This window comes from Gouania willdenowi, chromosome 5 (assembly GCF_900634775.1).
Source record: "Gouania willdenowi chromosome 5, fGouWil2.1, whole genome shotgun sequence".
Taxonomy (NCBI): domain Eukaryota; kingdom Metazoa; phylum Chordata; class Actinopteri; order Blenniiformes; family Gobiesocidae; genus Gouania; species Gouania willdenowi.
Genome location: NC_041048.1, coordinates 13,125,006 through 13,152,530, shown reverse-complemented (window position 1 = coordinate 13,152,530; position 27,525 = coordinate 13,125,006). Strand labels below are relative to the sequence as shown.

At 35.8% G+C, this 27,525-nt stretch overlaps 1 protein-coding gene across 1 annotated transcript; it reads left to right on the top strand.

The window, feature by feature from the left end:
• Nucleotides 1-27,525, top strand: LOC114463527 (protein phosphatase 1 regulatory subunit 1A-like). The gene is made up of 8 exons (XM_028447137.1): nt 1-116; nt 268-395; nt 8,437-8,497; nt 17,026-17,063; nt 17,203-17,266; nt 19,330-19,512; nt 22,746-22,874; nt 24,490-27,525. Exons 2-8 carry the CDS (start codon nt 315-317, stop codon nt 24,546-24,548), a joined length of 615 nt encoding a protein of 204 aa, XP_028302938.1. The 5' UTR covers nt 1-116; nt 268-314; the 3' UTR covers nt 24,549-27,525.

Sequence of the window (27,525 nt, the reverse complement as noted above, 5' to 3'; positions counted from 1 at the left end):
GGCGTGGCGAATGGGAGTGAAGGAGAGGTGTTTCCACAATGCCCTTGCCTGAGTCAGGAGAGCCTGGGAGACACAGAGAGAAAGAAGAGGAGCCGATAGAACCAGCACACCAGCAGGTGCTGCAGGCAGAGATAGATCTGTGAAAAAGAAGTAGACAGCTCAGAAAAAAAAAAAGTGTTGTTGAAGCTTGAATATACACATATTAACTCCGAATATTCATTTTTGTCTCCCTGAGCTGGAGCCTCTTTTTGTTGCTTCATTCTTCAGACATTCTCCTACACACCTCCTGTCCTGCATCCTGACAGACTGGCACAATGGAAACTGGGAGCCCGAGGAAGATCCAGTTCACCGTCCCCCTGCTGGACACCCACCTGGACCCAGAGGCAGCTGAACAGGTAAGGATGGAGGAAAGGAAGAGGATGAGGAGGATGAGGAGAGTCTGTGTGTGTGTGTGTGTGTGTGTGTGTGTGTGTGTGTGTGTGTGTGTGTGTGTGTGTGTGTGTGTGTGTGTGTGTGTGTGTGTGTGTGTGTGTGTGTGTGTGTGTGTGTGTGTGTGTGTGTGGGGGGGGGGTGTCATTTAGCACTGCAAACACTTTAAAGGCTTTTTATTCTAATTGTATTCTTGACATCAATAAAACCCTTTTGTAGTAAAGGTATAAAAGAAGCTACTTTGATGACTTAATAAGGAAAAAAAGCAGCTGCAGTGATTGCTGGGTAACTTAGCATTATGTGTCCCAAGTACTGTTTCATTCCTGCTCTTTAAAGAAGACACATTTCCATTGTCTTTTTATTACTCGTAGGAGGTTTCTGTTAAACATGGCAGGGTTGATGCCAGTTTAAGGAAAGATGGATTTATTTTTCACCACCCAGGCTGCCACTGTAGCAGCTGTGCAGAGCCGAGGCGTTTCAATGGGCTGCTGCTGCAGTATGTTGATGTGTCTCCAGGGACTTGGTGGAGGTGTTTTGTATCGAGTCACTGACTGCTTGTACCTCACAAAGGAGATTCGGGTAAAAAGTTCATTTATGAAAAATGACTAGTACAAGTGTGATGTGAATATGGCAGGTGTTCTTGTTTATCTGTTGTCAGAGTTTATAGAGTGGCTTTATTATATAATTCAACATCCACTTTGAGATGTTCGAGAACTTTTTGCAGGAGTGTGAAAAACCCAGTGGATGCAGCTCATATGCACGTCCCATTTTCTCCTTTTTTTTAATAAATATATTATAGACAGGATATGTCATTCATTATGAATAAGCCTCAAGGACTGCCAGCAAACACTTAATAAACCCTTCCCGAAACATGTGTGTAAAGTGGATGTCAGTAGGCAGGGTTGGGGTCAATTGCAAATTGTAATTACAATTACATCTTCAATTATCCATGTTTATTTACATTTCAATTACGATTAAGGTGACCGACATTTCATCCAATTACAATTCCAATTACAACTATCATTGTTCCTGTAAAAGTCAATTGCAATTATGTTCTCAGTTACAAAAGTTCAATTACAATTCATAACAATTACTGAGCCTTTAATAGGTAAGCCCATTAAACGTGACCTTCCTCTTGTGTTAGCTTCCTGTTAGCATCTCTTATGATAACGGGCCAGTTTGACCCATGTTTTAAATCAGCTGTGCAATACACACAAAAAAATATTATCTATCATTTAATATGTTTCTCCATTGTTAGGCTTCCTAATCAATGAAAATATTGGTATTAATATTTTTGGTGTGTGTGCCTGAACCTTTTTTTGTATCACTATACCCCTAGATTTCAAATTTCTTACATGATGAATTGATTCTCAAAAGAAGTGACAGGTAGCGGGAAAAAATTACAAGAAACATATTTTTTTTAATAATTGTTAACTACGTATGTGTAAGCCATATAACTGCAATAGTTCCACAGTTTTGCGTTTAAATTGTAAATGTTCTTGCAAATTACTATTACACTAAATTATCTGAACTCAATTACAATTCAATTATGATTACAGCAGCAACAGATATTTCCAATTACAATTACAATTATAACTGACCCCAACCCTGGCACTAGGTTTGAGCTTCATGAGGGTCTGATTTTAAGGCTTAATATTAATGTCGCTAAGTTGTAAAACAGGTGAGCTGGTGTGATATTAGTTTTGTGTATAACTTGGATTTCAAATGTGTAAAATCTCCCGAAATATAGATATTAACATTTACATTAGAGTAAAGGCGGTTTAATGCACAGCTGCCCACACAACATTATGACCAGGGAACACAAGCTGTAAACAGAATGAGAGACAGATGGGACCAAAACTGTTTCTTCTTGCTGCCCAGATTGTCTTGCAAACATTACATTCCCCTCAGCGCTAAAGCTTTTTAAATGACTATAGAGAACCATCAAATAAACATTAGCTATAGCAATATGTTAACAGTAAAAAGACTTCAAATACATGTTATGTTGAATTGTCACTGTCAATTTGTATTGATGTACTGTACATCCTTTGCATCGATGTTTGAAAACGAAACGTTTGAACAATATTTTACACCAATAAGTGAGCATATAAACAGACACAACATATATTATTACATGAACTAAATCAACGTTGAAGGAAGACAATATAATTATCTAAATACATCTTGTTATTTAACAGTTAGTCTGTCAACAACGTAAAATATTAATGTTTTCCAAAATGCAACATTTTACGTTCAGCTTTCAAGGACACTTTGCCTTTTCGGACAACAATTTGATTCTCTGTGCATTCTTGTGCACTCTTTTTTTCATAATAAGTACTGTTAATGGAAAAAAAAAGGTTTGTGAATGTTTCTTTTATTCATTGGCCCTCCAATCTGATCTGAAATGATCTTATTCACACATGGATTGGAACCTAACCATTATAATTAAGGTAACATTACACAAACAGTTGGAATGTTAGCGCGTGATATTGAACATATTTGAACAAAAGATCTAATTTCACTCAATACAAAATGACTGCTAGTATTTATAAGGAAGCTTATAATAAATGATATAATACCAGGGAGCTGCTCAGAAAAAAACAAAAAAACAAAACACCATTTATGTTTTGCCACAAAGCCTACAGTAAATACTGCTCCGTAAATGCTTCAACTTAAAAATAGTGAAAACTAAACTTCAGTTCCCTCCTTTTACATTCCAACAGAAAACACAAATTTATGTTATTAACATTTACTGGTATCACAGACAGTCAAACACCAAAATTGCCTCCTGTCCTTCTGAGCACAAGCTGACTGTACCAGAGTGAGGTCACTGAACCCTTACTAGTGGTTAGTTAGATTTTCTCTCCGGTAAATTATGTGTTTTTGGGTGTGAGTGGTGCAAAATACTAAGGATGCGCCGCATACGCCGATCCAATATTCAGTATTGAAATTGGTTTGATACTAGCCAAAATTACGAGATCGGATATTTTAAACAGTTGTACAAGTTGTACAATCCCGTCCTTTAACGCTTTGTGCGACATGTCGTAAAAAGATAGCCGAACACGCTGCTGGGAGTGGCAGTACATGTCACGCGAGCAGAAAGAGTGAGAGTCCGAACTAAATCTACTTTAAATGTGATGTCATTTTTAAGATCGTATGCTGTACCGGTGGGTACTGTTTTGCCTATATCTTTCTTTATTCTTGTTCTATAGTTCATCTTTGTTCTTTCTCGACAAAATACCACAAAAATGTGCATCTGGGTGAGCAGTCCTGATTTTCTAATTTGATAAAAAATTTGATATTTTTTTCTGATTCTATGAATAGATTCCAGAAAAAGTGATCTTTAATAGGTGAAATGTTTTACTCATTATGACATGTTTACACATTGTGCCAAACCTCAGACAAACGTGAACAACACCAGTTTAACAAACCAAAGATTTTTAAAATGACCTACGTCGCTGTTGGGTATTAGTGATGATTAGTTGCAGAGCTTTCTGATAGCACATTTACTATAAAACTACAGTTCTCAGCACATGTTGAAGGAGAAAAGGGCCAATGTGTTGAAATGCAGATTTTGTGGCTCATACACTTACTCATTCATTACTGTCCTATCAGATCCTTAGAAATTATGAGGTTTAAGTGACCATAGAAGCTGTAGCTCAAGCAAAAAAAGCCCCACACTGTAGCCCTCCAAATGCATCTTTGACCTATGAATTGGAATAATAATAAAATGATGTTTTATTTAGTTCTGAGTAGATTTGAACCAGAAAACACATCTAGTTAGTTGTGTTGGCCACATATGTCACAAAAGTAGATCCAACTACCTTCTCTCTGAATAAAAAAAATGTATTAAATATCTCTTCCAACTATATTCAACTTGGTACTTCGGCTTACTGCAGCCTCATGGGCTTGACCTATATTTTCTAGCTATGGTTAATTGTCTGCTACCCCTCAACATTCAAATCTACATATGAAGTGAGGCCAGTGACGCACTGCTTTAACTACACACCCTTCACTTTTAAAAGAAGGCAGTTTAATTCATTGTTTGATCAGACCTTTAAATTATTTTGGGCAGATTTTATACAAATACAGAGTGGTAGGCTGAGATAATACACTATAATAGTTTGATATCAGTTTTGGGGTTTTTAGGTTGTTCACAGAATTAATCAAAATGAAGAAATGATTTAGTGCTCAAGTAGAGGCAGTTTTGGTTCCAATATTTTTCATTACATCTTTGGCATGACATTCAACAAACAATTCCTTCATCTTACTCTTTTCTTTTTTTGGGATGAATACAAAAGGAAATGTACAATGTCGAACAGAGAGGTAGATGTCACTATCCTAATTAAATCTGAATAAAAAACAGACTAATAACTCTCCTGCAAGCAGAGAGGCAGACAGCAGTAGGTTGGCAGTAAATCATCGATGTGATATCAGGAAATCAGAAGCTTGCATGTGAGGAAATTGCTCTGATTCCTGACAAGTAGACTTTCTTCAGTTAGAGATACATCTGCATTCATACCCCACACTGCAATCCGTGGAGCTAAATACAAATGCAACTCAAGAACTTCATCCTGCTTTCTGGTGTTATGAATGTGATGGAGGTTATAACGCTCCTTTTCTGTTCATTGATATCCACATCCGCACAGTGCTCCACTTTGAAAAGATGTCCCCTTCAGCTGCATCATGTGTTCAGCTGACGTTAGTAACGTGGAAAGAGACGGTTGTAGTGGTGCAGGGAACCACCCTGAAATGCTGACAGGCGTCTACTGTTCATGCAGTACAACATCAGCAATCTACTCGAAAGTGTTTAAAGCAGGAGTTGCGGGGGTCCCTGGTGCCTTTTCTGGCTCACACTGGGTTCAAGGCACAGTAAACCTGCACAACATAAAGTGTGTATTAAAGATGAATGAATGTTGAAAGCAGAAACAATTTTTGCTGTGTACTAAAGATATGGCAGCCACTGTCTATTTTCCATTAGGTCTTTTGTGCCTGTTACGTCCCTGGTCTAGGGTAGGAACAAACACATTTAAAAGAAACACAGAGAATTGAATAAGGCCAAGGTCATTTATTTCCCAACAATTAAACACAAAAACAGAAGCATAAACGTCAGGGTGAACCAAGGCCAAAATAATAAATAAACTCCTATATTAAGCCTATACACAAAAACACTAGAAAACAGGAAATGAAATGGCAGCTCACCCCTACAGCTTCTTTACAAAATACAAACAATAATTCCAGGTGCAGTTCAAACTCAAAACGCTGGTTAAACCAGGAACACTGAATTCAAGGAAATAACTCAAAACGCTGGTGCAGGGACACTGAATACACACACACACTTCCCACAGCCAGATACACTCTTGGTGGACAGCAAGCAAGGGAGAGTCACCCAGCCACTACTGCTCTCCACCAGCTTCTGGGGTAGACAGTCCTTATGTAGGGCCACACCCTGGGGAGACCCAATCAGCATCCTTGGTGATGGCCACTCCCTGCTGTCCTGCTCATTTGGATAGATATTACATTGTGGAAGAGCTCTCACTCCTCCACCAACACAGTAAACACAATAAGGCACCAGCCGTAACAGTGCCACTATTTCGATTTATAGGTTAATGAAAGCTTTGAAATCTGGAGACCAAATTTGACGGTTTTGCAAAGATATCAGTGGCTGTGATTATTTTCATTATTGTCCATTATGTCTGTTGCTACATCTGTACAACATGTCACGACACTGTGAAGCTAATCAATTCCGAGCTCCAGTTCTGTCTTGTGTTTGCTCAGAGGGGATATTGGTTTATCACCATGTTCGACTAAAGAAGAAGAAAAGCAAACAGAACAACAGCCAGGCGATAAAAACTGAAGCCATGATTACTGCTTTATGCACAATTTGGGTTTTTTTTCCCTTTTCATTACGAATTTCATTTTTTTGATAGCGCTTCGAGATGACTTTTGCTGTAATTTGCGCAATATAAATAAAGTTGAACTGAAAGTTGAATTGAAAAGATGATTGTCTTTGTTCTGTTATCCAGCTTTAGTAAATACCAAGTCTTTCGTTAAATTCCAGTAGTCATTGTATTTATTTTAGTGTCACACCTGCAGATTGCAACAAAAAACTAATTTAACCTTGGGCTTCCAGGGCTGTGATTAACAACTTCCTGACAAATAAATGCAGTGTATTGTTTTATTATTATTATTTTTTTATTGCTTTAATTTCTCTCTCGTGCACAGGCATTTAAAAGAGATACAATAAGAGCTGAGACTGACAATCAGCAGCCAAGTCAGCCAATGTTTTGTATGCATGTGCATGATTGGAGGAGTGTGTCAATGTCAAATACTGCTGCACTTTTGGACAAGACAGTTATCTATAGATAAGTAAAGACTAAAAGTAGTTTCTGTCTTCAAAATGGTGAAGAATTGGACCTTTTACATCGAAACAAAAAAACAAAAATAGCAATTACAAATAGGAGTTTGAGGTAACACAGTATACAAAAGTCCATGAAACGTTTTTTTTTTTTTTTTTGTTAACATGAGCAAAAACATGTGGGCATGGAAGGCCTATTTACAGTATAATGCGCCACACAAGTGCGAACAAAAAGGTTGAGATAATAATACATAACTGAAGTTATTGTCATCAAATGGTTGTGATTGGCTGTGTGACAAAGTCAGTTTAATTTGACCAATAGTTTTTTCCGTATAGGAACCTAATCTATATTGGCATGTGCTGAACAAATACTTTGAGGGAAATGTTGTGAGATAAATACATATTTTCTGTATAAAAGTTGGGTTAGGCTTTTTCAAGACCCCAATCCACCTTATACTGCATAGCTACAGTATATACTTGAAGTACGGGTATACAAGATTAAATATTATAGATCTTTGCGCAAAGTATGGGTGACCATAACACAAAGTGCCTTTTTTTTATGACCCTAGGCTTAGGTTATTAGTTAATCTCACAATTAACTGTTAAATATAATTTACAAGGGCAAAAGGATTTTTGTATTTAAGAGAATAGAAGGAAATAAAAGAGCATATAATTCCTATATATTTATATACTTTTTATAATTGTATTTCTGTCATTGAAAAAGCACTTGCAAAGAAGAGCATGATGTATAGCTGGCCGAGAGATTTTTAAAACTTTTTAAATCTATTTCATAATATACATTTTCTTCTGCATGTTGAGTGTTTTTTATGCTACAGCTCAGTTGTAACATTTTTAGACATTATATACTGTAATATAGATAGTATAACAATAATGCAGATTGGGCCCCACTTCTGCTGTTGTTGGCCACGATACTTAAAGGAGGTGGCTGATTGCACCATTGCTCCGCAGCACAATAGCATCCCATGTTGCTTTTATTCTGCGATGAATTCATTACTGAGCACTTTTTATCACACTTAGTTCAAAGACAGCAGAGCCATATTATGTAAGACTCTCAACACAGTTACAATGTAGCCTATATTATAGGACTGATCTGCTGATTGTGAGGGTTACTACTTTTATAAAACAGAATCCTGCATGAAAGGGAATGCTGTGAAGTGTTGGGTATTATGATCATGTCCAGGGGCGGGTCTAGGAAATCTCGGTATGGGGTGCACTGCGGGGTCACAGACTCGGATTATGGTGGCACACCAAATTTCAAATTATAAAACAACCACTTAAAATCCCAGTTAAAAATACTGTTTACCCTAAATGATATAATTATTTGCAACATGGCCATTTCCCTTATGTGTTGAAGCAAAAAAATGTGTCAAAGAAAAAAAAAATGCATGTGATATGTAGTTAATGCTATAATTAGTTAAGGTTGTAGATTTTTCACTGTTTCAAGAACAAAAATACAAAAAAAAACCTAATTACAAGCTACAATTTCATTTGTCTTTTGTGAATCTGGATGGGGTGGCACTCAGGGTGGCCAATGACATTTTAGACAGGGTCATGTCAACCACTATTTGTAGTGAAAAAGTATTTTTTGGTCAACTCTCACTATTTATTAAACTGTTCTACCTTCACAGATCAGACGACGCAGACCAACACCGGCCACATTGGTGGCGTCCAGTGATCAGTCCTCACCTGGTAAGTCACTAAACTGTAAACGCACATTTGGTTATGAATGAGCTACACTGTCAACAGTTTTACTGATAGTAGGAATTTTATTGGGATAATGTAAAGTGTCAGGTTTTTATCAAGAAGTGATGAGCATTTACTAAAGCTATTGCCCAAGCTAAGACAAGTTTTACCTGTTTACATTCACTGAGCTGGACCTGCTCTATTTGTAAGCTATAGGCAGATATGGCACTGCAGTCTTTAACGACTTTTATTATCAGAGAATGGAGGTTTACATTTGGTGGTGCTGCCTTTGCAAAAATATTCAATAGAGGAAGCTTATAGCCTATGTCCTGAGGCAGGAATAGTCCTGCCCTAAAATGGGTTTACAGTAGCATTGCAAAGCCTTAGTGTTTGCTATCTTGCAACAGGTGCTGTTATATAAGGCAGTTTTATTACAAGTATGAAGACAAAGTGTAAAGCCCACATTGAGTTCACTGTCAAAGTTCAGGTGTTGTTTCACCAAGAATAAAAACAAAAGAAAAACTTTTACTTTTTCTGAATCTAGGACAAATAATCAGCTCATGCATTTTGCTTTTCTGACTATAACTTCGTATAGCTCAAGTCACGGTTGGGGTCAATCATCCATGTTCAATTACAAGTCAATTCTGATTACTATTATTATTATTCCCCTGAAAGTCAATTACAATTACGTTCTCAATTACTAAAGTTCAATTACAATGAATCACTATTACTAAGACTTTAATGAATAAGCGCATACAATTTAACCTTCCTCTTGTGTTTGCATCTCACAAAATAACGAGTCAGTTTTGACACGTCATAGAGCAGCTGTAAAAACACTAAAACAATTTCCTATCCTCAAATTTGTTTTTCATCCTTTTTGACGTTGTTAGGCTTCCTTATCATTGAAAATATTGGTAGAATATTTTTGGTGTGGTGTATGTGCCTTTTTTGTGTCAGTATACCCCTCAATTTCAAATTATTTTTGCATAGTAGAATGATCTTCAAGAGAAACAACAGGTAAACTTGATATTTTAATAATTGTTAACTACGTATGTAACATGGTTCCCCAGTTTTGTGTTTAATTACATTGTAATTGACAGTTTCTATAGAATGTTCATGCCAATTACAACTACAAAGTCAATTATCTGAACTCAATTACTATTCAATTATGATTACAATTGTAACTACGTCATAATTGTAATGAACTACCAATTACACAATAACAATTATAATCGACCTTGATCCTGGCTCAAGTTTTCTGTGATGTTTTCTTTCTCTTCTCTGTTAAACTCACCCTACTGACACAATTGCACTTTTCTCTATGTCTGTATTTACTAGCTTTTATAAGTAGTTTGTTTTAGTTACTACTACACACTGATTCGTATGTTTATAGAATTCCTTTGGAGTTCAAGTTGAACCTCTTTACACAACTAGAGAATGATCTCTACTGCATTAAAGCAGTAGAGAGTGTGTTTATCCACTGAAGAGACCTTAGTGATCAAACAGATCTGTAAAGCTCCAGAGACTTTCTCCGTTGTGTGAGTCACCCATCCAGCTGCGTTATTGCTCTCCTGTTGCACTGTGTGAGTGTGCAAACTTAACCACTGCAGGATCTAATGAGAGTACTAGTACTAGTGTGGGTGTAGTAACTCATCCGGGAACATGGGGAGAGGAAGTATCTCCAAGTGAGAAGCAGTGGGTAATTTCGTAGATGAATAATAGAGTGAATGGATGTTGTTGTTGTATTTCTTTCATATTATTAATGTATTTGTTGCATTTAAATGGCATACGTGTTTACTGAACTGAAAATAGCTTTATTGTGTTCAGTAAAGGCTGTGATCTGTTTGTTTATGGCAGTGGCTATCCGTACGGTTGCCGTATCAATATATCGACATTCTATCCGTACGCAGCACCCCTATTTGGCCAGTTTAGGTCACGTGATAAGTCAGTCATTGGCCAGTTTAGGTCGCGTGACTAAGACTAAACCTTACCCTAAACCGAACCCTAACCCTAAAAATTGTTGCGATATTGAGTTATAACCTAACCTTAACCTTAACCTTAACCTTAACCTTAACCTTAACCTTAACCTTAACCTTAACCCGAACCTTAAACCTAAACGTAATCCTAAACCTAAACCAAACCCTAACCCTAACCCTAAAAATTGTTGCGATATTGGGTTATAACCTAACCCTAACCCAAAACCTAGACTTAAACCTAAACCTAACCCTAAAAATTGTTGCGATATTTGGTATAACCAACCCTAACCCTAAACCTGTTCCTAACCCTAACTCTAACTCTGAACCTAATCCTAATCCTAACCCTAAAACACTACATACTTGTACTTTGGTAACCGTTTCAATACCGGGGATTGTCCGTACGGCAACCGTACAAATAGACACTTTCTTTGTTTATTATGTGCATTCTTTAAAGAATAATTTTATTCAGTAATTGGTCAGTGAGCATGTAAAAATATCTCATATCTGAAGTCTCAGCAGAAAATAACCCACTTAACGTTTCTTCTTAATTGTCTTTGGTGGAATGATAAAAGAGAAATTGTGTTAAATACTGCATGTTCGATGTACTATATTCTCTACAAAATGCAAACTGTCTGTATGGGTGAAGCACATGAAACAAGAGAACAAACCTCCACCAAGCCCTTACTTATCTTCTATTGCCAGATATTGATATCTTAATCAGTGATACTGATTATTGTGCAGGATCATTCACACTTTAAAGGCTTGTAAGACAGTTACATCCCCAATAATAACAATGCAGGTCTACTGCAAATGTATGGGTACACCACATTTTTTTGAAAGATTGCAATGAAATGGATCTGATCTGGCTGAAACTCAGTGGGGTAATTGAGTAACCAAACCAACATAAGTGAGTCTAATTTCATAAAGATCGATCAATTTGATGTTCACTCTCTCTATCCTGATCTGTTCTCCTCTTTCTGTTCACTGACCCCAACCAGTCGAGGCAGATGGCTCCCTCTTAACAATTTCATATTTGTAACTGCTATCAGATGGCTTATCGTTGTACTTAGCACTATATAAAGTTGAATTTAATTTAAATATGAACTGAGATATGAAGTTTAGGATTTTACCAATTTTTAAACTGATCCAGAATCAGTATATTGATCCTGATTCCCTCCAAAAATTAAATGGAATCATCCATTGTGTAAGTTCCATCCTTGTTTAAAAAAAAAATTCAAAAATGGTGAAGTGAAGCGGTGAAGGTTAAAGTAATGTTATTGATGTAGATGGGTGTGTTTTCCACAAACACTATGTTATTATTATTATTATTATTATTATTATTATTATGATGATGATTATTATTATTATTGTAAATTAATTATTACTTGTAGCCACTATTTAGAATTACCAGAGTTTTTTGTACAATAGAATATCAGGCTTTAACATTGTATGATTTAAACATTGAATTGGTAAAATGTGTGTAAAGAGACGAGAGAAACACCTGCAGGTTTACATTGTTACAGTAGTATTCGCTCTGCCAGACTCCTCATTACCTTTAAGTGTTCACGTCTGTTTACTGTAGTTGTAGCTCGTCTCCTCTATGAGACTATAATCTTTAATGATTCATCTGATGCATTTCATTATTCAGCATTGTGACTCAGTGACATAATGTCATCATCAAATCTATCTGCTTTTCTCTCTTGGGGTGTCATATTACTGTTAATCAATAATCAATCTTAGACAATGTGTGTGTGTGTGTGTGTGTGTGTGTGTGTGTGTGTGTGTGTGTGTGTGTGTGTGTGCGTGTGTGTGTGTGTGTGTGTGTGTGTGTGTGTGTGTGTGTGTGTGCGTGTGTGTGTGTGTGTGTGTGTGTGTGTGAGACCCTCTCAGCCACTCATTCGCTCTTTTGTCTCACAACAAAAATCATAGTATCTACTTTTTTTTGTTTTTCTTTGTACAATTGTATGCAGGACTTGCATCAAAAGTTAGGGTTATCTCTGTATATTGGTCATTAAACAACGACATATGATATGGAGATTTGTATTTATCTTTTTATTTATTTTAAGCTTTGCTAATGAATCAGATGAAGCTAGCAGACTCTAACTTTTGCGAGAAATGTGAAAATACTGTGGGCTTTGTGGTGTCAAAATAAGTGCCAGGACGGCAGCATTTAATGGATCCCAATTGTTACGAGTCGGTAAACAAGGTGTGTTAAAACCATATCAGTTAAAATCTGTGATTTTTTAAAAATAATATATTTATTCATTACAGATGTATGCCGGTATATACACTTAAATTGTATGTAACATGGAATGAGACAGAATCATCAGCTGAAAATAGAAGAACTATAGACACCAAATCAGTGATGGAGACACAATCTGAGGATGAGTAAAGTGGAGATGTGGGGGGATGATGATGATGATGATGAAGAGAAGCAGTTATGGTGTGCCCTGCATGATGACGAAGCCTTGTATTATTTAGTACACTGCAGATTTCTTGCCTACATGCACTGTGAACCCCAAAAGGAGAGGAACAGCAAACAGCAGAGATGCAAACTGAACTATGACTAAGCAGAATAAAAAACTATGATGTCTTATCCAACAGAAAAGCCTGTCAAATGATTTCTATTTAGACAAAAATGTAACTTTAGTTAGAAGATGATTTAGGGGAAATATCTTGCAGTGAGTGAAACAAGAAAGAAAATGTATTATTTAGAATAATAATAAAAAAAAAAAAGGTTTTTCTGTTTTTAATGAGGCTGTTGTGGTACATCTGTAGTGATGTTTTATCTGTGGTTTTGAAAGGAAAATGTAAATTTGGACCTTGGCTAATTAATTCCCTAAAGTCCGAGATAGTTAATGTAGAAATGTTTATACTGAAAAAGTAACTTGCTCATATGTTTCTAATTATGCAAGTAGCACAGTTGATATTATTAGATAAAGAAGAAAAAAAACCAAAATAACACATTTGATTCCTCAAATCGAGACAGAACACAGTGGTTTATTTTAATTGAGCTGTATTTATATATGTGAGCTGACTTATGCCATACTAATACAGTGAGTGCACTACATGTAATGTCTCTGTATGCGTTTACCCATAAGTCTGTAAGACTTGCAGGATTCGTGACCCCATATTAATAAATGATGTGGTAATCTGTCTAAATAATTGTAATTGCTGTTTAAAAATGAGCAAACAATGAAGCAACTGAGTATGAACTGTCAGGTGTTCAGTGTGTCATTGCTTTGCCAATGGTGGACGGTAACAAAGTAAAATACTAAATTTAAAATGTTCTGTATCTATACTTTACTTTTTTTGGAAGTAATTGAACTTTCTGTCTGGTTAACTCAACAAAAGAGGCTCTGAACGTTGCATTTTTGGTTCTTTAGTTATTATTAAAGCAACATTGTGTAACTTTTGGCCACTAGGGGTGCTTGACCTGTAACTTTCATGTCAAACGCCCCTAGTAGCCACAAGCGCCGCAGCACTGTTGCAAAAATCATCAAACAGTCAGTCAGTCATGCCAGCCACCCTTGTCTTTTGATAGTGTCTGCAGACAGTAGTTGACCTGTTGGTTGAAGAAAGACCATCGACTCACTATATTTGTACGTAGGAATCTGTCGCTTGCGCGAAATGCCTGAAGGTACGTTCACACCGAACGCGAATGGAGTGACTTAAGTGATTAGATAACATTCAAATCAATGTTAATGACGCGACCTCAAGTTATCCTCCCTCAAGCGACGTGACTTGCGTGATTTGAGCGACGAGGTGACCTCGTCGCTCAAAATTGAAAAATTTGAACTTTTTAATTGACTTCAAGCTACAACTCACCCATCCTTCACTGTCTGTAGAGCTGAGGCATCATTTAAAAGAACTCATATGCGTCAACTCTTTAGGTCACAAAGTCTGCGGTATGGCTTTAAATAAATACACCTTGTGACACTCAGACATGACAATAACAGTTTTTAATAGTTGGTTAGATTTATTTTAAAGGCACACTGTGTAACTTTTGGCCACTAGGGGTGCAAGACCTGTAACTTTCACATCAAGCGCCCCTAGTGGCCACAAGTGCCGCAGCACTATCGCAAAAATCAACAAACAATCAGTCGGGCCAGCCTCCCTTGTCATTTGATTCTGTATGCAGACAGTAGTTGACCTGTAACTTTGGGATAAGGATTGGCTCGGGTGCGAAGCGGGGCTGGACTTGCACCGCTGCTGAAAGAGCAGCCATAGGACCGGCAGCGGCTGCTCCTCCAGCCGCGGCGCAAGCCTGGCTCCGCTTTGCACTCTAGCCCGACCGACCCAGCCCTGAGAGCCAATCCTAATCCCAACGTTACGGATCTGACTTACCGACTTCCCTTACTACCATACCGAAACTACCATATTGTGCTCTTTTGGCTGTAAACAGAGGCTAACTCGTTTCAGCAATGGCGCCAGGTCGGGAAATGCCTGTATGTTGTGACTTCACATGGGAACTATGTATATCCGAGCATGTGGTCACGTGACTACCATAAAGTGAAACTTTCTCCAGGCATTCTCCAGGTCACATGACCTGGCCAAAGATAGTCCGTGTCTCCAAACTTACATGGGCGGTATTTCAAGAGGGAATCCCCGCTCGGAGCATTGATACTGTCAAGCGCTGTATATTGACCTGAGGAATCATTTATAATAACTCAAATGGGTCAACTCTTTAGGTCAAAAAGTCTGCATTGTGCCTTTAAATAAATGAATAAATACATAAATAAATGTCACGGTTTTATAAACACAAACCCAAATGTTATAGTTAATATAACACGACACAGTGTTACTACAAACATTTGACATATTGGGCTCAGTGTTTTCTTAATTGTAGTTATATTAATAATTATGTTAAATACTTTTATTACTTATGGAGTTTTTATGCAAATACTTCAGTAATTTCATTTCAGTAATGTTTTGACGAAGCTACATTTACTTGTTTTGGAGTCGTTTTTGGTGAGGAGTATTTATCTGTATTTTCACTTAAGTCATGAAGTCGAGTAATAGTAGATTTAGCTTCACGAACCGTCCTAAAGTTGCAGCAAGAGATATACTCCACTGAAAATCTAATCTAGAGGCTATCCCCATGCACTGAGGGCCAATAACTGAGGCTGATGTTTGGTGCAAAAAAAAGGAAAAATGAATTAAAAATTTTAAGACAAGTTAGAGCACACCATGGGATTATTATATGCATGTTCTCTGGCATGCAGTGCCTGGAGAAACATAGGTTACCAAGCAACAAGGAAGTGGCCTAGAAAAAAATATGTTTGGAGGTTTAAATGGAGTAAAACCTCCATGATTAGGTTTCTTTCTATGCCAAACAATATCTATTTCTATTTCTATTTGAGTCCTTGTTGAAGCAACCACAGTGTTAGATTTCATATTATTGACATTTGTATTCATTTCTATCTGGTTCATCACCTCATACTGTGTATGAAGTCACTCTGCTTTCTTCCAGCTAAGCCTCCATAGTATGTGACTACTTTAAATACTGCATCAGATATTTTGTGAGATATTTAGTTTGAAAGTAAATCCATAGATGTATCTGTCCCAGGTGTTTGAGTGGAGTTTACTCATCTTCCTCATCATGTGAGACAAGTCCAGTTTCAATGAATATATTAATATAGGTTCATGTTTGTGTACATTACAGTGTAAATTCAAAGTGTGCGTGTCTTATTTTCGATGCTCATCAATGTTAAACAGGTAGAGAAAATACACATTCGCAGATAAACAGTCTTTCTCAGCAAAGTTTGCTCGTTCACCAAATGTTCATGGATTTCCTCTTTTCTTTTACTCACACAGATCTAAATACTTAAACGTAAACATTGAATCTGAATGAATGTTATTTTCTGTTGAGTAATAATAATTTTTAAAAAATTGCACTTGACATCTTAATCGAGAAACACTTCTCTATTTAAATTGTTGGTTCATTTATTTTTAAAGCAGGATAAAATTTAATAATTTAGCAATGTTTGAAAAAAAATGTAGTTTATGAAAGTAAACCTTGTGTAGAGCATTGAGTCATCAAACTCATATGTTTATCACTAATGGACGTATATAAATGGAAATTGAAAATCTCTTTTTTCAATGTTGAAGTAAATTTCCAATGTATTAAATTAACAAAAAAAAACAAAAAACAACAACAACATTTCATCGTCTGCTTTTACTAATATAAATGAACTTTTTGTCAGCCTATATCTTGTAATTTTCACACATTTACTGCCTTCTATGGGGTTTGTGTAAACAGTGACATTTGTCTCTTGGTGAATGGCTGCATGCTGGGATCTATTTAGGACATGTCGAGTGTGGATCAACAGCATCTTTTCCTTTAATAAACAGTCTGCTTTTTTGTTGTTGTTTTTCTTTGTTTTTTTATCTTTAGGAAATGAGATGATAGCTTAAAAATACAAATAAAAAGAAAGGAAAGCAATTAAAAACCAGAGAGTGAGTTTTTTTACAACATATGTTAACCTGCTTATTGTTTTGAGGACATGTTTTTGTCGTATTTCATTAGTGCTGAACTCATTTTTATTACATTCACAGAAATAGATGAAGATCGGCTCCCAAACCAGCTGTACAAGGTAATATTTATTGCATTGAATTCAGATTTATTGACGTGAGATTAAAAAAAGGGGCAATTTGCTCTCTCTAAAAAAAGCCGTGGTGATAATTTCACAGATATCTACTTAGCTAATGTGTATTTCTGTTGCTTTGTTACAGGCAGCCTTGTTGAACTCGCCAAGGCAACGGAGAAAAGGGCAAAAAGGAACACCTACGATGAAAGGTAGAATACTACACACTTCTGTATGTGCTGTTCTGACACCAATCTTTTTTTCAAAACAATTAAAACGCAGCAAATGTCATAGTGTGCACTTCGTTTACTTGATTGTTTTTACAGTACCATTAATTAACAATGAGCGTAACACTATATTTTCTGTAGATATTTTGAATGGTTTGTTACGTGACAATAACATATATGTTATATGGATGGAATTACCTTCATTTTAAACAAAACGTTACCGAGCTTTATTGCAGTATCTGAAGAAGTCTATTCATTCTAAAGCTTATTTTGTCTCTTTATATCATGAGGATGAAATACGTAGCAAAACATAATGATTATCTAATAATTACAATCTGTTCATTTCCATTGTTCAGCACTGTGCAGATGTTCTTTTAGCTGCAGCTGTGAGGGAAACAGAAGATGGTGAGAAAATGGTGATAAAACAATCTGTTATTAAAGACTATCATTTGTGCTCCAGCACTCACAAAGGCCAGCTCAGTTTAATAACAGCTCTGCTTCAGACATGCCATAATTGGTGCCGGTCAGTTTAAATGATATATTGATGGGAAATGTCTATATTTATAGCGCTGCCCAGCAGTAAAATAAATAAAAAAAATAAAATAAAAAAGATCAAAGATCCTGTGCGGCAAATAAAATCTGTCATAAGTTTAGCATTACATCATCAAAACATGTGTCTGTTGTCATTAATAGATAAAATCGATGATCTCAGCCAGCGTTGAGGTAAATTATAATTGTAATTGCGTCATTAATAATTAATTGCAATTATGATGTAACTATAACTGCAATCGTAATTGGAAAAAAAAAAGTTGCTATTTTAATCGTAATTGAATTGTAATTGAGTTCAAATAATTGGACCATGTTGAACCATATTGAAATCAACGGCTGTACTGAGAGCAAAAAGGCTCAGGCGTCCACACTAAAAATATTAAAACCAATTTTAATTGATAAGGAAACCTAACAAGGTAACCAAGAGATGAAAAACAAATCAGATAATTATTTTATCATTATTTTACAACTGATTTAAGACGGGTCAAAGCATACCCGTTATCATCAGAGATGCTAACAGAAAGCTAACACAAGAGGAAGGTCACTTTTTATGGAATTATTTGTTAAAAGATCAGTAATTGTAATTAAACTTTAATAATTGAGAATGTAATTGTAATTGCCTTTCAGGGGAAAAAAAATATTTGTAAATTTAATTGCAATTGAAAAAAAATGCACATCGTAATTGAGCTATAATGGAACATGTAATTGTAACTGAAAAATGTAATTGGTCCCAATCCTGATGCGAGCCAATAATTTTATACATAAATTCAATAAAATATTTTTTCAAAGGGGGAGAATAAATACGCTAATAAACACTGGAAAGAAGAAGGACAATACAAAACCTTCTTTAATTTTAAAGTGGCAGCTTTGCCAGCCATGATTTCATTTGATCTCTTACTCTTTTTTTTTTTTTTTTTTTTTTTTTTTTAATCAGGAGGGGGGAAAAAAGCAAGGCATTTATTTGTATAGCGCATTTCATACACCAGGCAACTCAATGTGCTTTACATGATCAAAAAGTGCAACAGAAAACATTCGACAGCTTCAACATCAATAACAACATTAAAATCAGCAGCAAAAACATTAAAAATCAGCAGTAAAAACATTAAAAATCAGCAGTAAAAACATTAAAAATCAGCAGTAAAAACATTTAAAACCATCAACCAACACATTACATCAACAATAACCTGCCAAAAATCTAATCTAATGCAGTAACTTTAATTTAAAAGTTAAACTTTGAAAACAAAGATCAAAGCATGAAGAGAGGAGATTAAACACTTGTCTTCACTTGTCCAGTCAGTCTTTTGTGCAGAGGTTTTAAAAAATGTTGCAGTTAAAATCAAATGTTAAATCTTTTATGTTCACATATGGGATTTCTTTTTAGATTCCCAGCATGTCTAACTCTCCTTTCTCACACTCTCTTTGCTCCCATGCATGTCCGTGATGACTTCACTATCCTTCATTTGACTCCCTCGTGTTCTGTCTCCACGTCCTCCTCCTAGAGCTGCAGTTCCTTGTGGAGCATCATCTTTACAGGCAGCAGCAGGGAGGGGGGGATGAGTGCTCCTCAGAGAGCTGCCTGTCGGACAGACCCAGCCCAGAAGCCGTTCCCGTTGGAGACGAGCTCCCACACGATGACGATCCAACTGCAGAGGCTTTTGAGAAACTGCGCTGCCAAATGGAAGGTAGGCGTGGAGACAAAGCTTAGATATAGCTCTGATTTTGAGTGTGGAAGTTTTGCACTGTATGGCCCACATTAATGGTAATCAGAGTTGGGTGACTAGTGTCTTATTATCTATTCAATCCTGATCATCCAACTGATTCAACTGATGGAATTCCAATGATAGGCTTTTTTATAAGAAATATAAGAATATAATTACTGTCAGTCAAATCATCTGCATTTCAGCTTGTAGCAAATGAATGAATCCAAGCACATTTGGTGGATCGAGGCTATTGGGGTCAGGAAACTCAGGAAACTCAGTTGTGATATCCATTTCAAATTGTAATTATGATTATGTGGTGGATAAATCCTGTGTTAGGTCCTCTGCTGCATTCTAATGACTGAGTGTGAAGAAATAATTCAAGCCTTTGCTAAACATGATAAATACCAAAAGTAGGAAGTGCCAATTATGTCCAAAGAAGTAAAATTAAGAGTTTTATCAAGATTGTATCAGTTTAAAAGTGAGAACAAGGGTCACGGTTTTACTCAAATAACTTCTTATACAAAATAAAGATGAAGGGATCCCTCCTTTTAGGTATTTTTAAATCAGCCATAGATGTGAATGATAGACTTCTATACTACTGTTGGCTTAACTAGCCAACAGTAGTATAGAAGAGTAACATACATGCAACATTTTCTGTTTTGGCAAATCATTTGGCTTGATCAGTTCATGAAATGATCCCTTATTGGGTAGTTGGCTACAATCAACAACTACTGACTCAACCAAAATCTCTTGTAGCCTACTCATCAATGTCAACAGTAAAGTCTGTCTTACCAAAAAATAAAACCAACTCTCAGTGCCAAGAACTTTACATCCACTGATGAAAAACTGAGGTCAGTTCCTCACCTCCACTCAGGTAATTCACTTTAATGGCAGGAAAGGCTGCAGCATGTAGCTGACACTGTCCACTGTGCACTCAGTAATTGTATTGGACTAATGCACCATGAGTAGAAGAAGCTATTTTTGGTTCAGAAAAATACTAATGTTTGCATGGTTTGCTCTAAAGCTGTGAGGACTGAAAGGTAATAATTGCCTTGGCAAATTGTTGCGTTTACAGTATAAAAGAGCTGAAATTAGTTTGCTAGACACAATCAGAGAAGCTGCGGTGAAAACAAATTATTGTCCATTAGTATTTTTCCAGTTGAGTACTGTCATTGTTTGTTGCCTTGGGTTTAGTTTACATGTTTATTGTTTAGTCTTTCTAGTGGGTCACTTTGGATTGGGGTTTGTCCTGTTATCCTTGGTGGAGCTTTTTATGAGTTGAGGTTTTGTTTTAGTTTCTTAACATTTTGTTATTCTTCTATTTTGTTTTCTCCAAGTCCATACCTGTCAAGTTTTGGATTTGAAAATAAGGGACATTGTCTGGTGCCCGCTACGAGCCATCCCACCACCCCAACCAAGCTCCAGTATCCCTTATATTTTAATACAAGTGTAAAGGAAATCTAAAATAGCCACTTGTCATACACTCAATTAGAATCTGGTAGACCTCCCTTTATTGACACTGAAATGCTGTGAACATTCCTAGGAGCGCTGGGCGATATGGACCAAAACTCATATCTCAAGATATTTTCTCAAAATTGTGATATACAATATAAATCTTGATCATTTTATTTCAAATTAAGTCTGAGCATATGTATAATACAGCCTAAATTAAGACCTAAATGGGTATATGAAGCACGTGTTCATTTAATATACTTACAATTCATATACAAGTCATCGCATTCCATATTTACTGGTAGTTTTAAGTTGCTTGTCTTTAAGTTAGACTAACATTTTATTTTCATTACATATTTTCTTATAATTTATCATGCTCACTTATGTGGTTTTCTGGTATTCACTAATGACTGATTAAGATAGATTTGTTGCAGAATCAGAATCAGAATCAGAAACAGAATCAGAATCAGAATCAGAATCAGAATCAGAATCAGAATCAGAATTCCTTTATTAATCCCAGGGGGAAATTGCTTATGTTACAGCCACAGAAAAGAAATCACAAATAAAAGAATAAAAACGTTAGCAAAGACGAAAGAAAAAAGAAACAATAAATAAGTGTATAATTAAGTTAAATAATAATAATAATAATAATAATAATAATAATAATAATAATAATAATAATAATAATAATAATAATAATAATAATGTACAAATTACATCCTTTAACACTTTTTGAAATGAGTGTATATTTGTGGCGCTTGTGATTGGTGGATTTTTTTATGCTGACTTTTGCGGTTCCTTCCACTGCGGTAGACACTAAAATCTCAGTTACTAATTTTACAGAACGTGTAACTGTTTCCCATCCTGCTGCTCTTTAGGAAGGTAAACTCTCTGTCCCAGTTTCCAAGGTATTAACACCAGTTCTTTGTTTTTTTCACCCTTACATTCATCCATCTCTCTTCTGAGTTGTTTTCGGATTTGTCGCCGCTCATTAATCTCACGAGGCTAGTGACAGGGTTCAGTTCAGTAAGGCAAAAAAATGTTTTTATTTATTTATCTTTTAATTATTATTATATTAAATACAGGATATTTACTGGCAATTACTATTACGGGACGATGGCGGGAAAGAGGGGTAAAATACGGGAGTTTTCCGGCCAAAACGGGAGACTTGACACGTATGTCCAAGTTTCTGTGACTGTTTATGGGCTATCCTGTTTTTGTGTCTGGCACCCCCTGCCCTGTCAGTGTGTAAGTGCAAAGGGATTGTATAGATTTATCTCTTGTCTCCACACAAGTAAAGCTCATCTCCCTGATTGCCTTGCCTCACTATATAAGCTATTCTACAACTGCTTCTCATCAATGTTACATTTGACGGCAAATTTTGATTTAGTTTCAGTCATTTTCTATTGACTAAAATGCAACTTAGTTTTAGTCGAAATTTAGTCATCAGGAATATTTAATTTATAATCTAGATTTAGTCACCTAAATGGCTTTAAAATTTTAGTCGACTAAATCTGTTGCAGATATATTCAACTATATCAAGCATAAGAGTTCATGCAATTTTTAAATAAAGATTGAATTACCGTTTATAAGCTAACAGGATAGTAGTAGTGTCCTTATTAGTTGACAAAAGTATACATTTATTTTGATATGATTTGCTTAAAGAAATGTAATTGAGGAAAACTATAATTAGCATTTTTAGTCGAAAAAAAACACTGCTTCTCATTAATCTTTTCCGTTCTTCATTTCTGTGTCTTCTGCAGAGTTCTCAAGGGAGAGTCTATCAGAGGCCGGAGGTGGACTTCAGTGCCCTCTGTCAATCCAAACAGCAGATTTTTCCAGCGTTACCAATGTAGCAGATCCATCATCACAGCAACACAACATACCAGCAGGTATGCAGAGGAGTCCAGCTCTAGATGGGAATCCTCATCCTCATCTCTGGACTTTTCATCTTCTGTTCGCTATGAGGGGTTTATTTGGCATACTAAAGAATGCAACATGGTTGGCTTGTTTGCGTGTAATCATTGAAATCTCTGAAGGGGCTTTTGATCTGAACTTCACAGAGAGTCATTATGGATCAAATACCCTGGGAGGAAGCCACATGCTAGAGGGAAATCCTGTGTTTACTTTGTTTATTGGTTTCTGTCTTGTGGGAGAATTGCTTCAAGACCTCTGCTGGTCTGGCATTAAGACAGAATTTACCAAAAGACTGCAATTTTTAGTAGGTTATGTATCTACAGTTGACTGACTGAGCTTGAATGATTCTCAGGGTCCAATGTGACACATATTAATTGGGGCGTTAATTATCAAAAATGTAATTAATTTTCCCGGTCACTTTTTCATTAGACTAAAGAGTCGTGATAAAAAAAAGATGTTTATTTTCTATTTTATTTTTCCAATCATGTCTGAAATTAAAATTATGCAGGCTTCTATTTTCTTTCATTTTTTTGAATAATTTTCACACACTTTGTAGTATTCCACCAGAAACACATACTGTATATATATATATATATATATATATATATATATATATAAAAAATCTTTACAACTTCCTAGATTACAATCTCTTGCTTGTAGCTTCACTTTAATACTATCATCATTAGATCATATAAGGTATGCATACAGTATGCCTAGGGTTAGGCATCGAGTATCAATTGGTCCCAGGACTAACTTTCCGATTTTCACGGAGTTGTTCAAATATTTAAGTTTCAATTCCTACTTTCGATACTCAGTCCGCTGAACGGAAGAAGAAGCAGCCGAACACCAACAGTGTTTGCGTTTCTGCGTAGCTCGTAACTAATAGTTATATTCAAGTTCATAAACTTAATCTTTAGATACTAGTTCGAATTAGCCCTGTGAGAAATTCCTAGCAAAGTTCATAAAAAGTAAAAAAGGTCATCGGATTAAAATTAATGGAGAGGTTCAGACTATTTAATCCAGAAAGACCTCTGGTTAGCTACGTAACTCATTCAAAAAATGTAAACTTTTTTGACCATGCTTCTTAAAAAAATCAGACTCTGGAATCGTTTGGAATTGGAATCAAAACAAGGTATCGAAATTGGAACCGGAAACGATGCCCAACCCTACATACTGTATGCCTATAGGAATACAAACTCATTAAAGCAGAATTAAGTAACTTGCACTTAGCGCTCCCCCTAAACGTTCCTTTTGGTTATGTCACTGTCGTAAAAACTCTTCACCCCCCGCCCCCTGCCCCACCCCACAGCTACATGCGCACTTTTGCTCTCCCAAGACAGTAGCAACCGATCACTGAAAAATCCTAATACAACAGTGACACTAAGGGTGCTTTCATACTTACAGTGTAGTCCCATGTGACCATGTGAACAGTATGAGGAAGAGAGACAAGTAAAATAAATGATTAACAGTTTATTTCAGCTCTTTCTGTTTCGTATCAAAGCTTTTTGATAGCTTGTAGCCTGTTCCGTTTGATCGCTGGCGTGAGATGCCTCTTTACTGTATCTAACATATACACGTCTTTCTTCGCAGGGACAAAAGCAGGAGCCAGCAGTGATCCAGCAGAAGAAAAGAAATGCCACAAGGAGTAAAAGAAATAACGCACTCCCATGTGCCACACAATCTGTACAGTCAGACCAACGCAATGACAGACGATTGTTTCTGCAAATTCACTCCTAACAATCATCAGGGCATCCCTGGCTCTCTACAGTCAGGCCTTAATGACAAAAACAATGATGTGTTTTCAACTATTTTGTTTCAACATTCCAGTGTAAAGAGAATATTACTTTTATATATTTGTTTAGCTTCCCCGCCACTAATTAGAAACTAATGTCATTTATTATGTCAATATTAACCTTCCAATGGTTTTTCACCTATTCACACATGAAATGGCTTCATGCACTGTCTGAAAGCAATACAATTCTTTACCTCATGAATAAAAGCAGCCAAAGGCCTAATTTTAAATTCATATTTCACCACACTGTTGCAAGAGTTAAAGGCTGAATATTCAATTGCGGTTGCACATTGGGATTGACTGACAGTTTCATACAAAATAGATGTATACATATTTTTCCACTGGGGGATTTGGCTTCTTGAAATGTGTTGAACCTTAAATTTATGAAACTTATACAGACAACAATTGCATTCTAACTTATTCATTGGCATTTATTATTTAATGATTTGATGTCTTTTCAGGCATTGTTGTTAGAGTGAAGCTTAAAGCTTCCTTAACTTTACTGCATGTCAGATTTGTGGTTTACATTTAAAGATAAATACTTGAAGTATCGTGGTGACTTCATAATTCAATTTTCAAATAATTCATACAAAACATCTGTGTTAACACAGTACATGTCATTGTAGAATAGAGTTGATCCTGAATTAGAAAACAATCTAAGCTTTTCTAAAATATTCTGATAGTTTACACGCTTGCATTAGGCATATCAGTAAATAGGAGGATAGACACAGCCATGGTAGCACATCATTTACAGGTAAAGATATTGTTAGCTTAATACATTTCCACTTAACTATAATAAGTTAATGTTATTTCCTTTGAATGTTTTTTTTGGTCGATCAAGGTTTGCTTTTACAATTGTAAAAAAATATTTTTTTTTAGCGCTTTGATGAATTTAGTGGGTTCTCCTTTGCAATTATTTTCAAATAAAAATAAAGAAGTGTATTTGCAGAAAATGCTATTTTGGTAAATTATTGTTGTAAATTTTGTTACTCTGTGAAATTCTATGGAAAAGGCTTTGTTGGTGTTCATTCTTTATGATTTCCTATATCTGTATGATAAAATAACCCTGGTTGGTATTTGGTGTTTTCTGATGAAGTATCAGCTGTCAAAGGGAAACGTAGGAGAAACGGTGTTGACAGGGTAGTGAACATGTCATTTGATTTACTCGCAAAATTCAAGTCACAATATTTATGTGTTCCATTTTAATTCCGATAACAGGCTTCAAAACAGTAAATCTGAGGTTGTTTTCAACAAGCTGTGCCCATTAATTCACATTTATGACACACACACACGTGCTCCTCATCACACTGGCTGGTCAATTGTTGGGAAATGGACTGTTTATTCATATTTTTTTAAGCAAATCCAACATCAACAATGTGTGCGGCTTTCTTGTTTGAACCTAACTCCATCTCACAAACACATTCTGAAGATATCACAGTGACAAAGTGGATGAGACCCCTTCTTTATTCACCACACTGTCACATTGCATTTCTCACATTTATTTAGCAATAACTTACTTTTGCTTTTTTAACATTGCAACGCGTACTATCTTAGATCAGTTTGTGTCAACATTTAGTGACAGTTTACTTCAAAGCTTTAAGTAATTAAAAGCAACACACACAACCGGGTTGACTAAATCATTTTTATTCAGTCTTAGTTTAATTATTTATAATTTTTTTGGTCATTAATTAACATCTTTTTTCTTTTTGTGCCATGTGCTCTGCAGCTACAGAGGGCGCACAGTGATGATGTCATCACATAAATCTGGACGATACCAACTGAGGGGATTTTCCTTTTTTGATTGATGTAATCTTTTGGAACTTTAAATGTTTCTTCAGCAATTAGATTTATACAATTTGTTTATCTAAAAGTAATTTAGTTGTGTAAATGAGGTAGGGTTATATGGAAGTAAATCTGTGCCATCGGGTTTTGAATTAAAAATCTTTGCATTTTTAACACTGAATTTTTTTTTTTTTTTTTCATCTGAATGAGACTTTGAATTCTAAAAGCCATCAAATTTCTAACACTAATTTTTATTTGCCTATCAATTTTTTTTTCAATGTAAAAAAATTCAATGTCACAAAAAATTCACAGATTTACTTCCTTACGGTTAATTTCAGAGTTTGATTCTTTTCTTTGTATAAAGGGAAATGTGGGTTTCCACCCCTTAGTGAGTGAGTAGTCCTCTAACAGCTGTAGCTACTCCAGAAATTAGGACATCCTATAAAAGCCAGGAGAGTTTGCATTCACAGAGAAAAGACACAAAGAGGCCGTGCTGTCACAATGCGTGCCTTACTTAATTAATTTTGTGATAATCCGGTTTGATCCTTATCCAGATTTTGTTGTTGTTGTTGTTGAGAAGTTAACGCGTTAATCTTAAAACACTAAATAAAAAACTCACAATTAAGGAGAAGACGTCTGCTATCACCTTCCTACCACCTTCCTTGACCCTTTGGCCAGACTACACTACAATCACCACTTTTTTAAAAAACTCTTGAATCATTTTATCGATTAGAAGAACCAATCAAGCTTTATTGTGTAGAAATGATGACAATCTCTACATTATCTTTACATTTTACCCAATGAATAAGCCTCAGTATGAACAGTCATTTCCATTTCACCTTTGAGGACCACAATAGGCAAGATTAACATTCCTGGAAAAGCTTTTCTTTTCTCTAACTCTGTGTTTACAAAAGAAATTATTAAGAAAATTCAAAAATTGTGTACCTCATGTTAAGCATTGGAAGCTTCTAATCTAGTTTTACGAGAAAGCAGTGAAAGGTTACATCTGTAATGAGTTTGTTTGATACAATAAAGTGTTTACATTCGTCTTT

What these genes read in the sequence shown, in the direction of transcription:
- LOC114463527 (XM_028447137.1), top strand. Translation starts at nt 315, where the DNA reads ATGGAAACTGGGAGCCCGAGGAAGATCCAGTTCACCGTCCCCCTGCTG. An exon ending in CAGTGATCAGTCCTCACCTG is followed by an intron (nt 8,498 to 17,025) that starts GTAAGTCACTAA and finishes TTACATTCACAG; the next exon opens with AAATAGATGAAGATCGGCTC. An exon ending in TCCCAAACCAGCTGTACAAG is followed by an intron (nt 17,064 to 17,202) that starts GTAATATTTATT and finishes GCTTTGTTACAG; the next exon opens with GCAGCCTTGTTGAACTCGCC.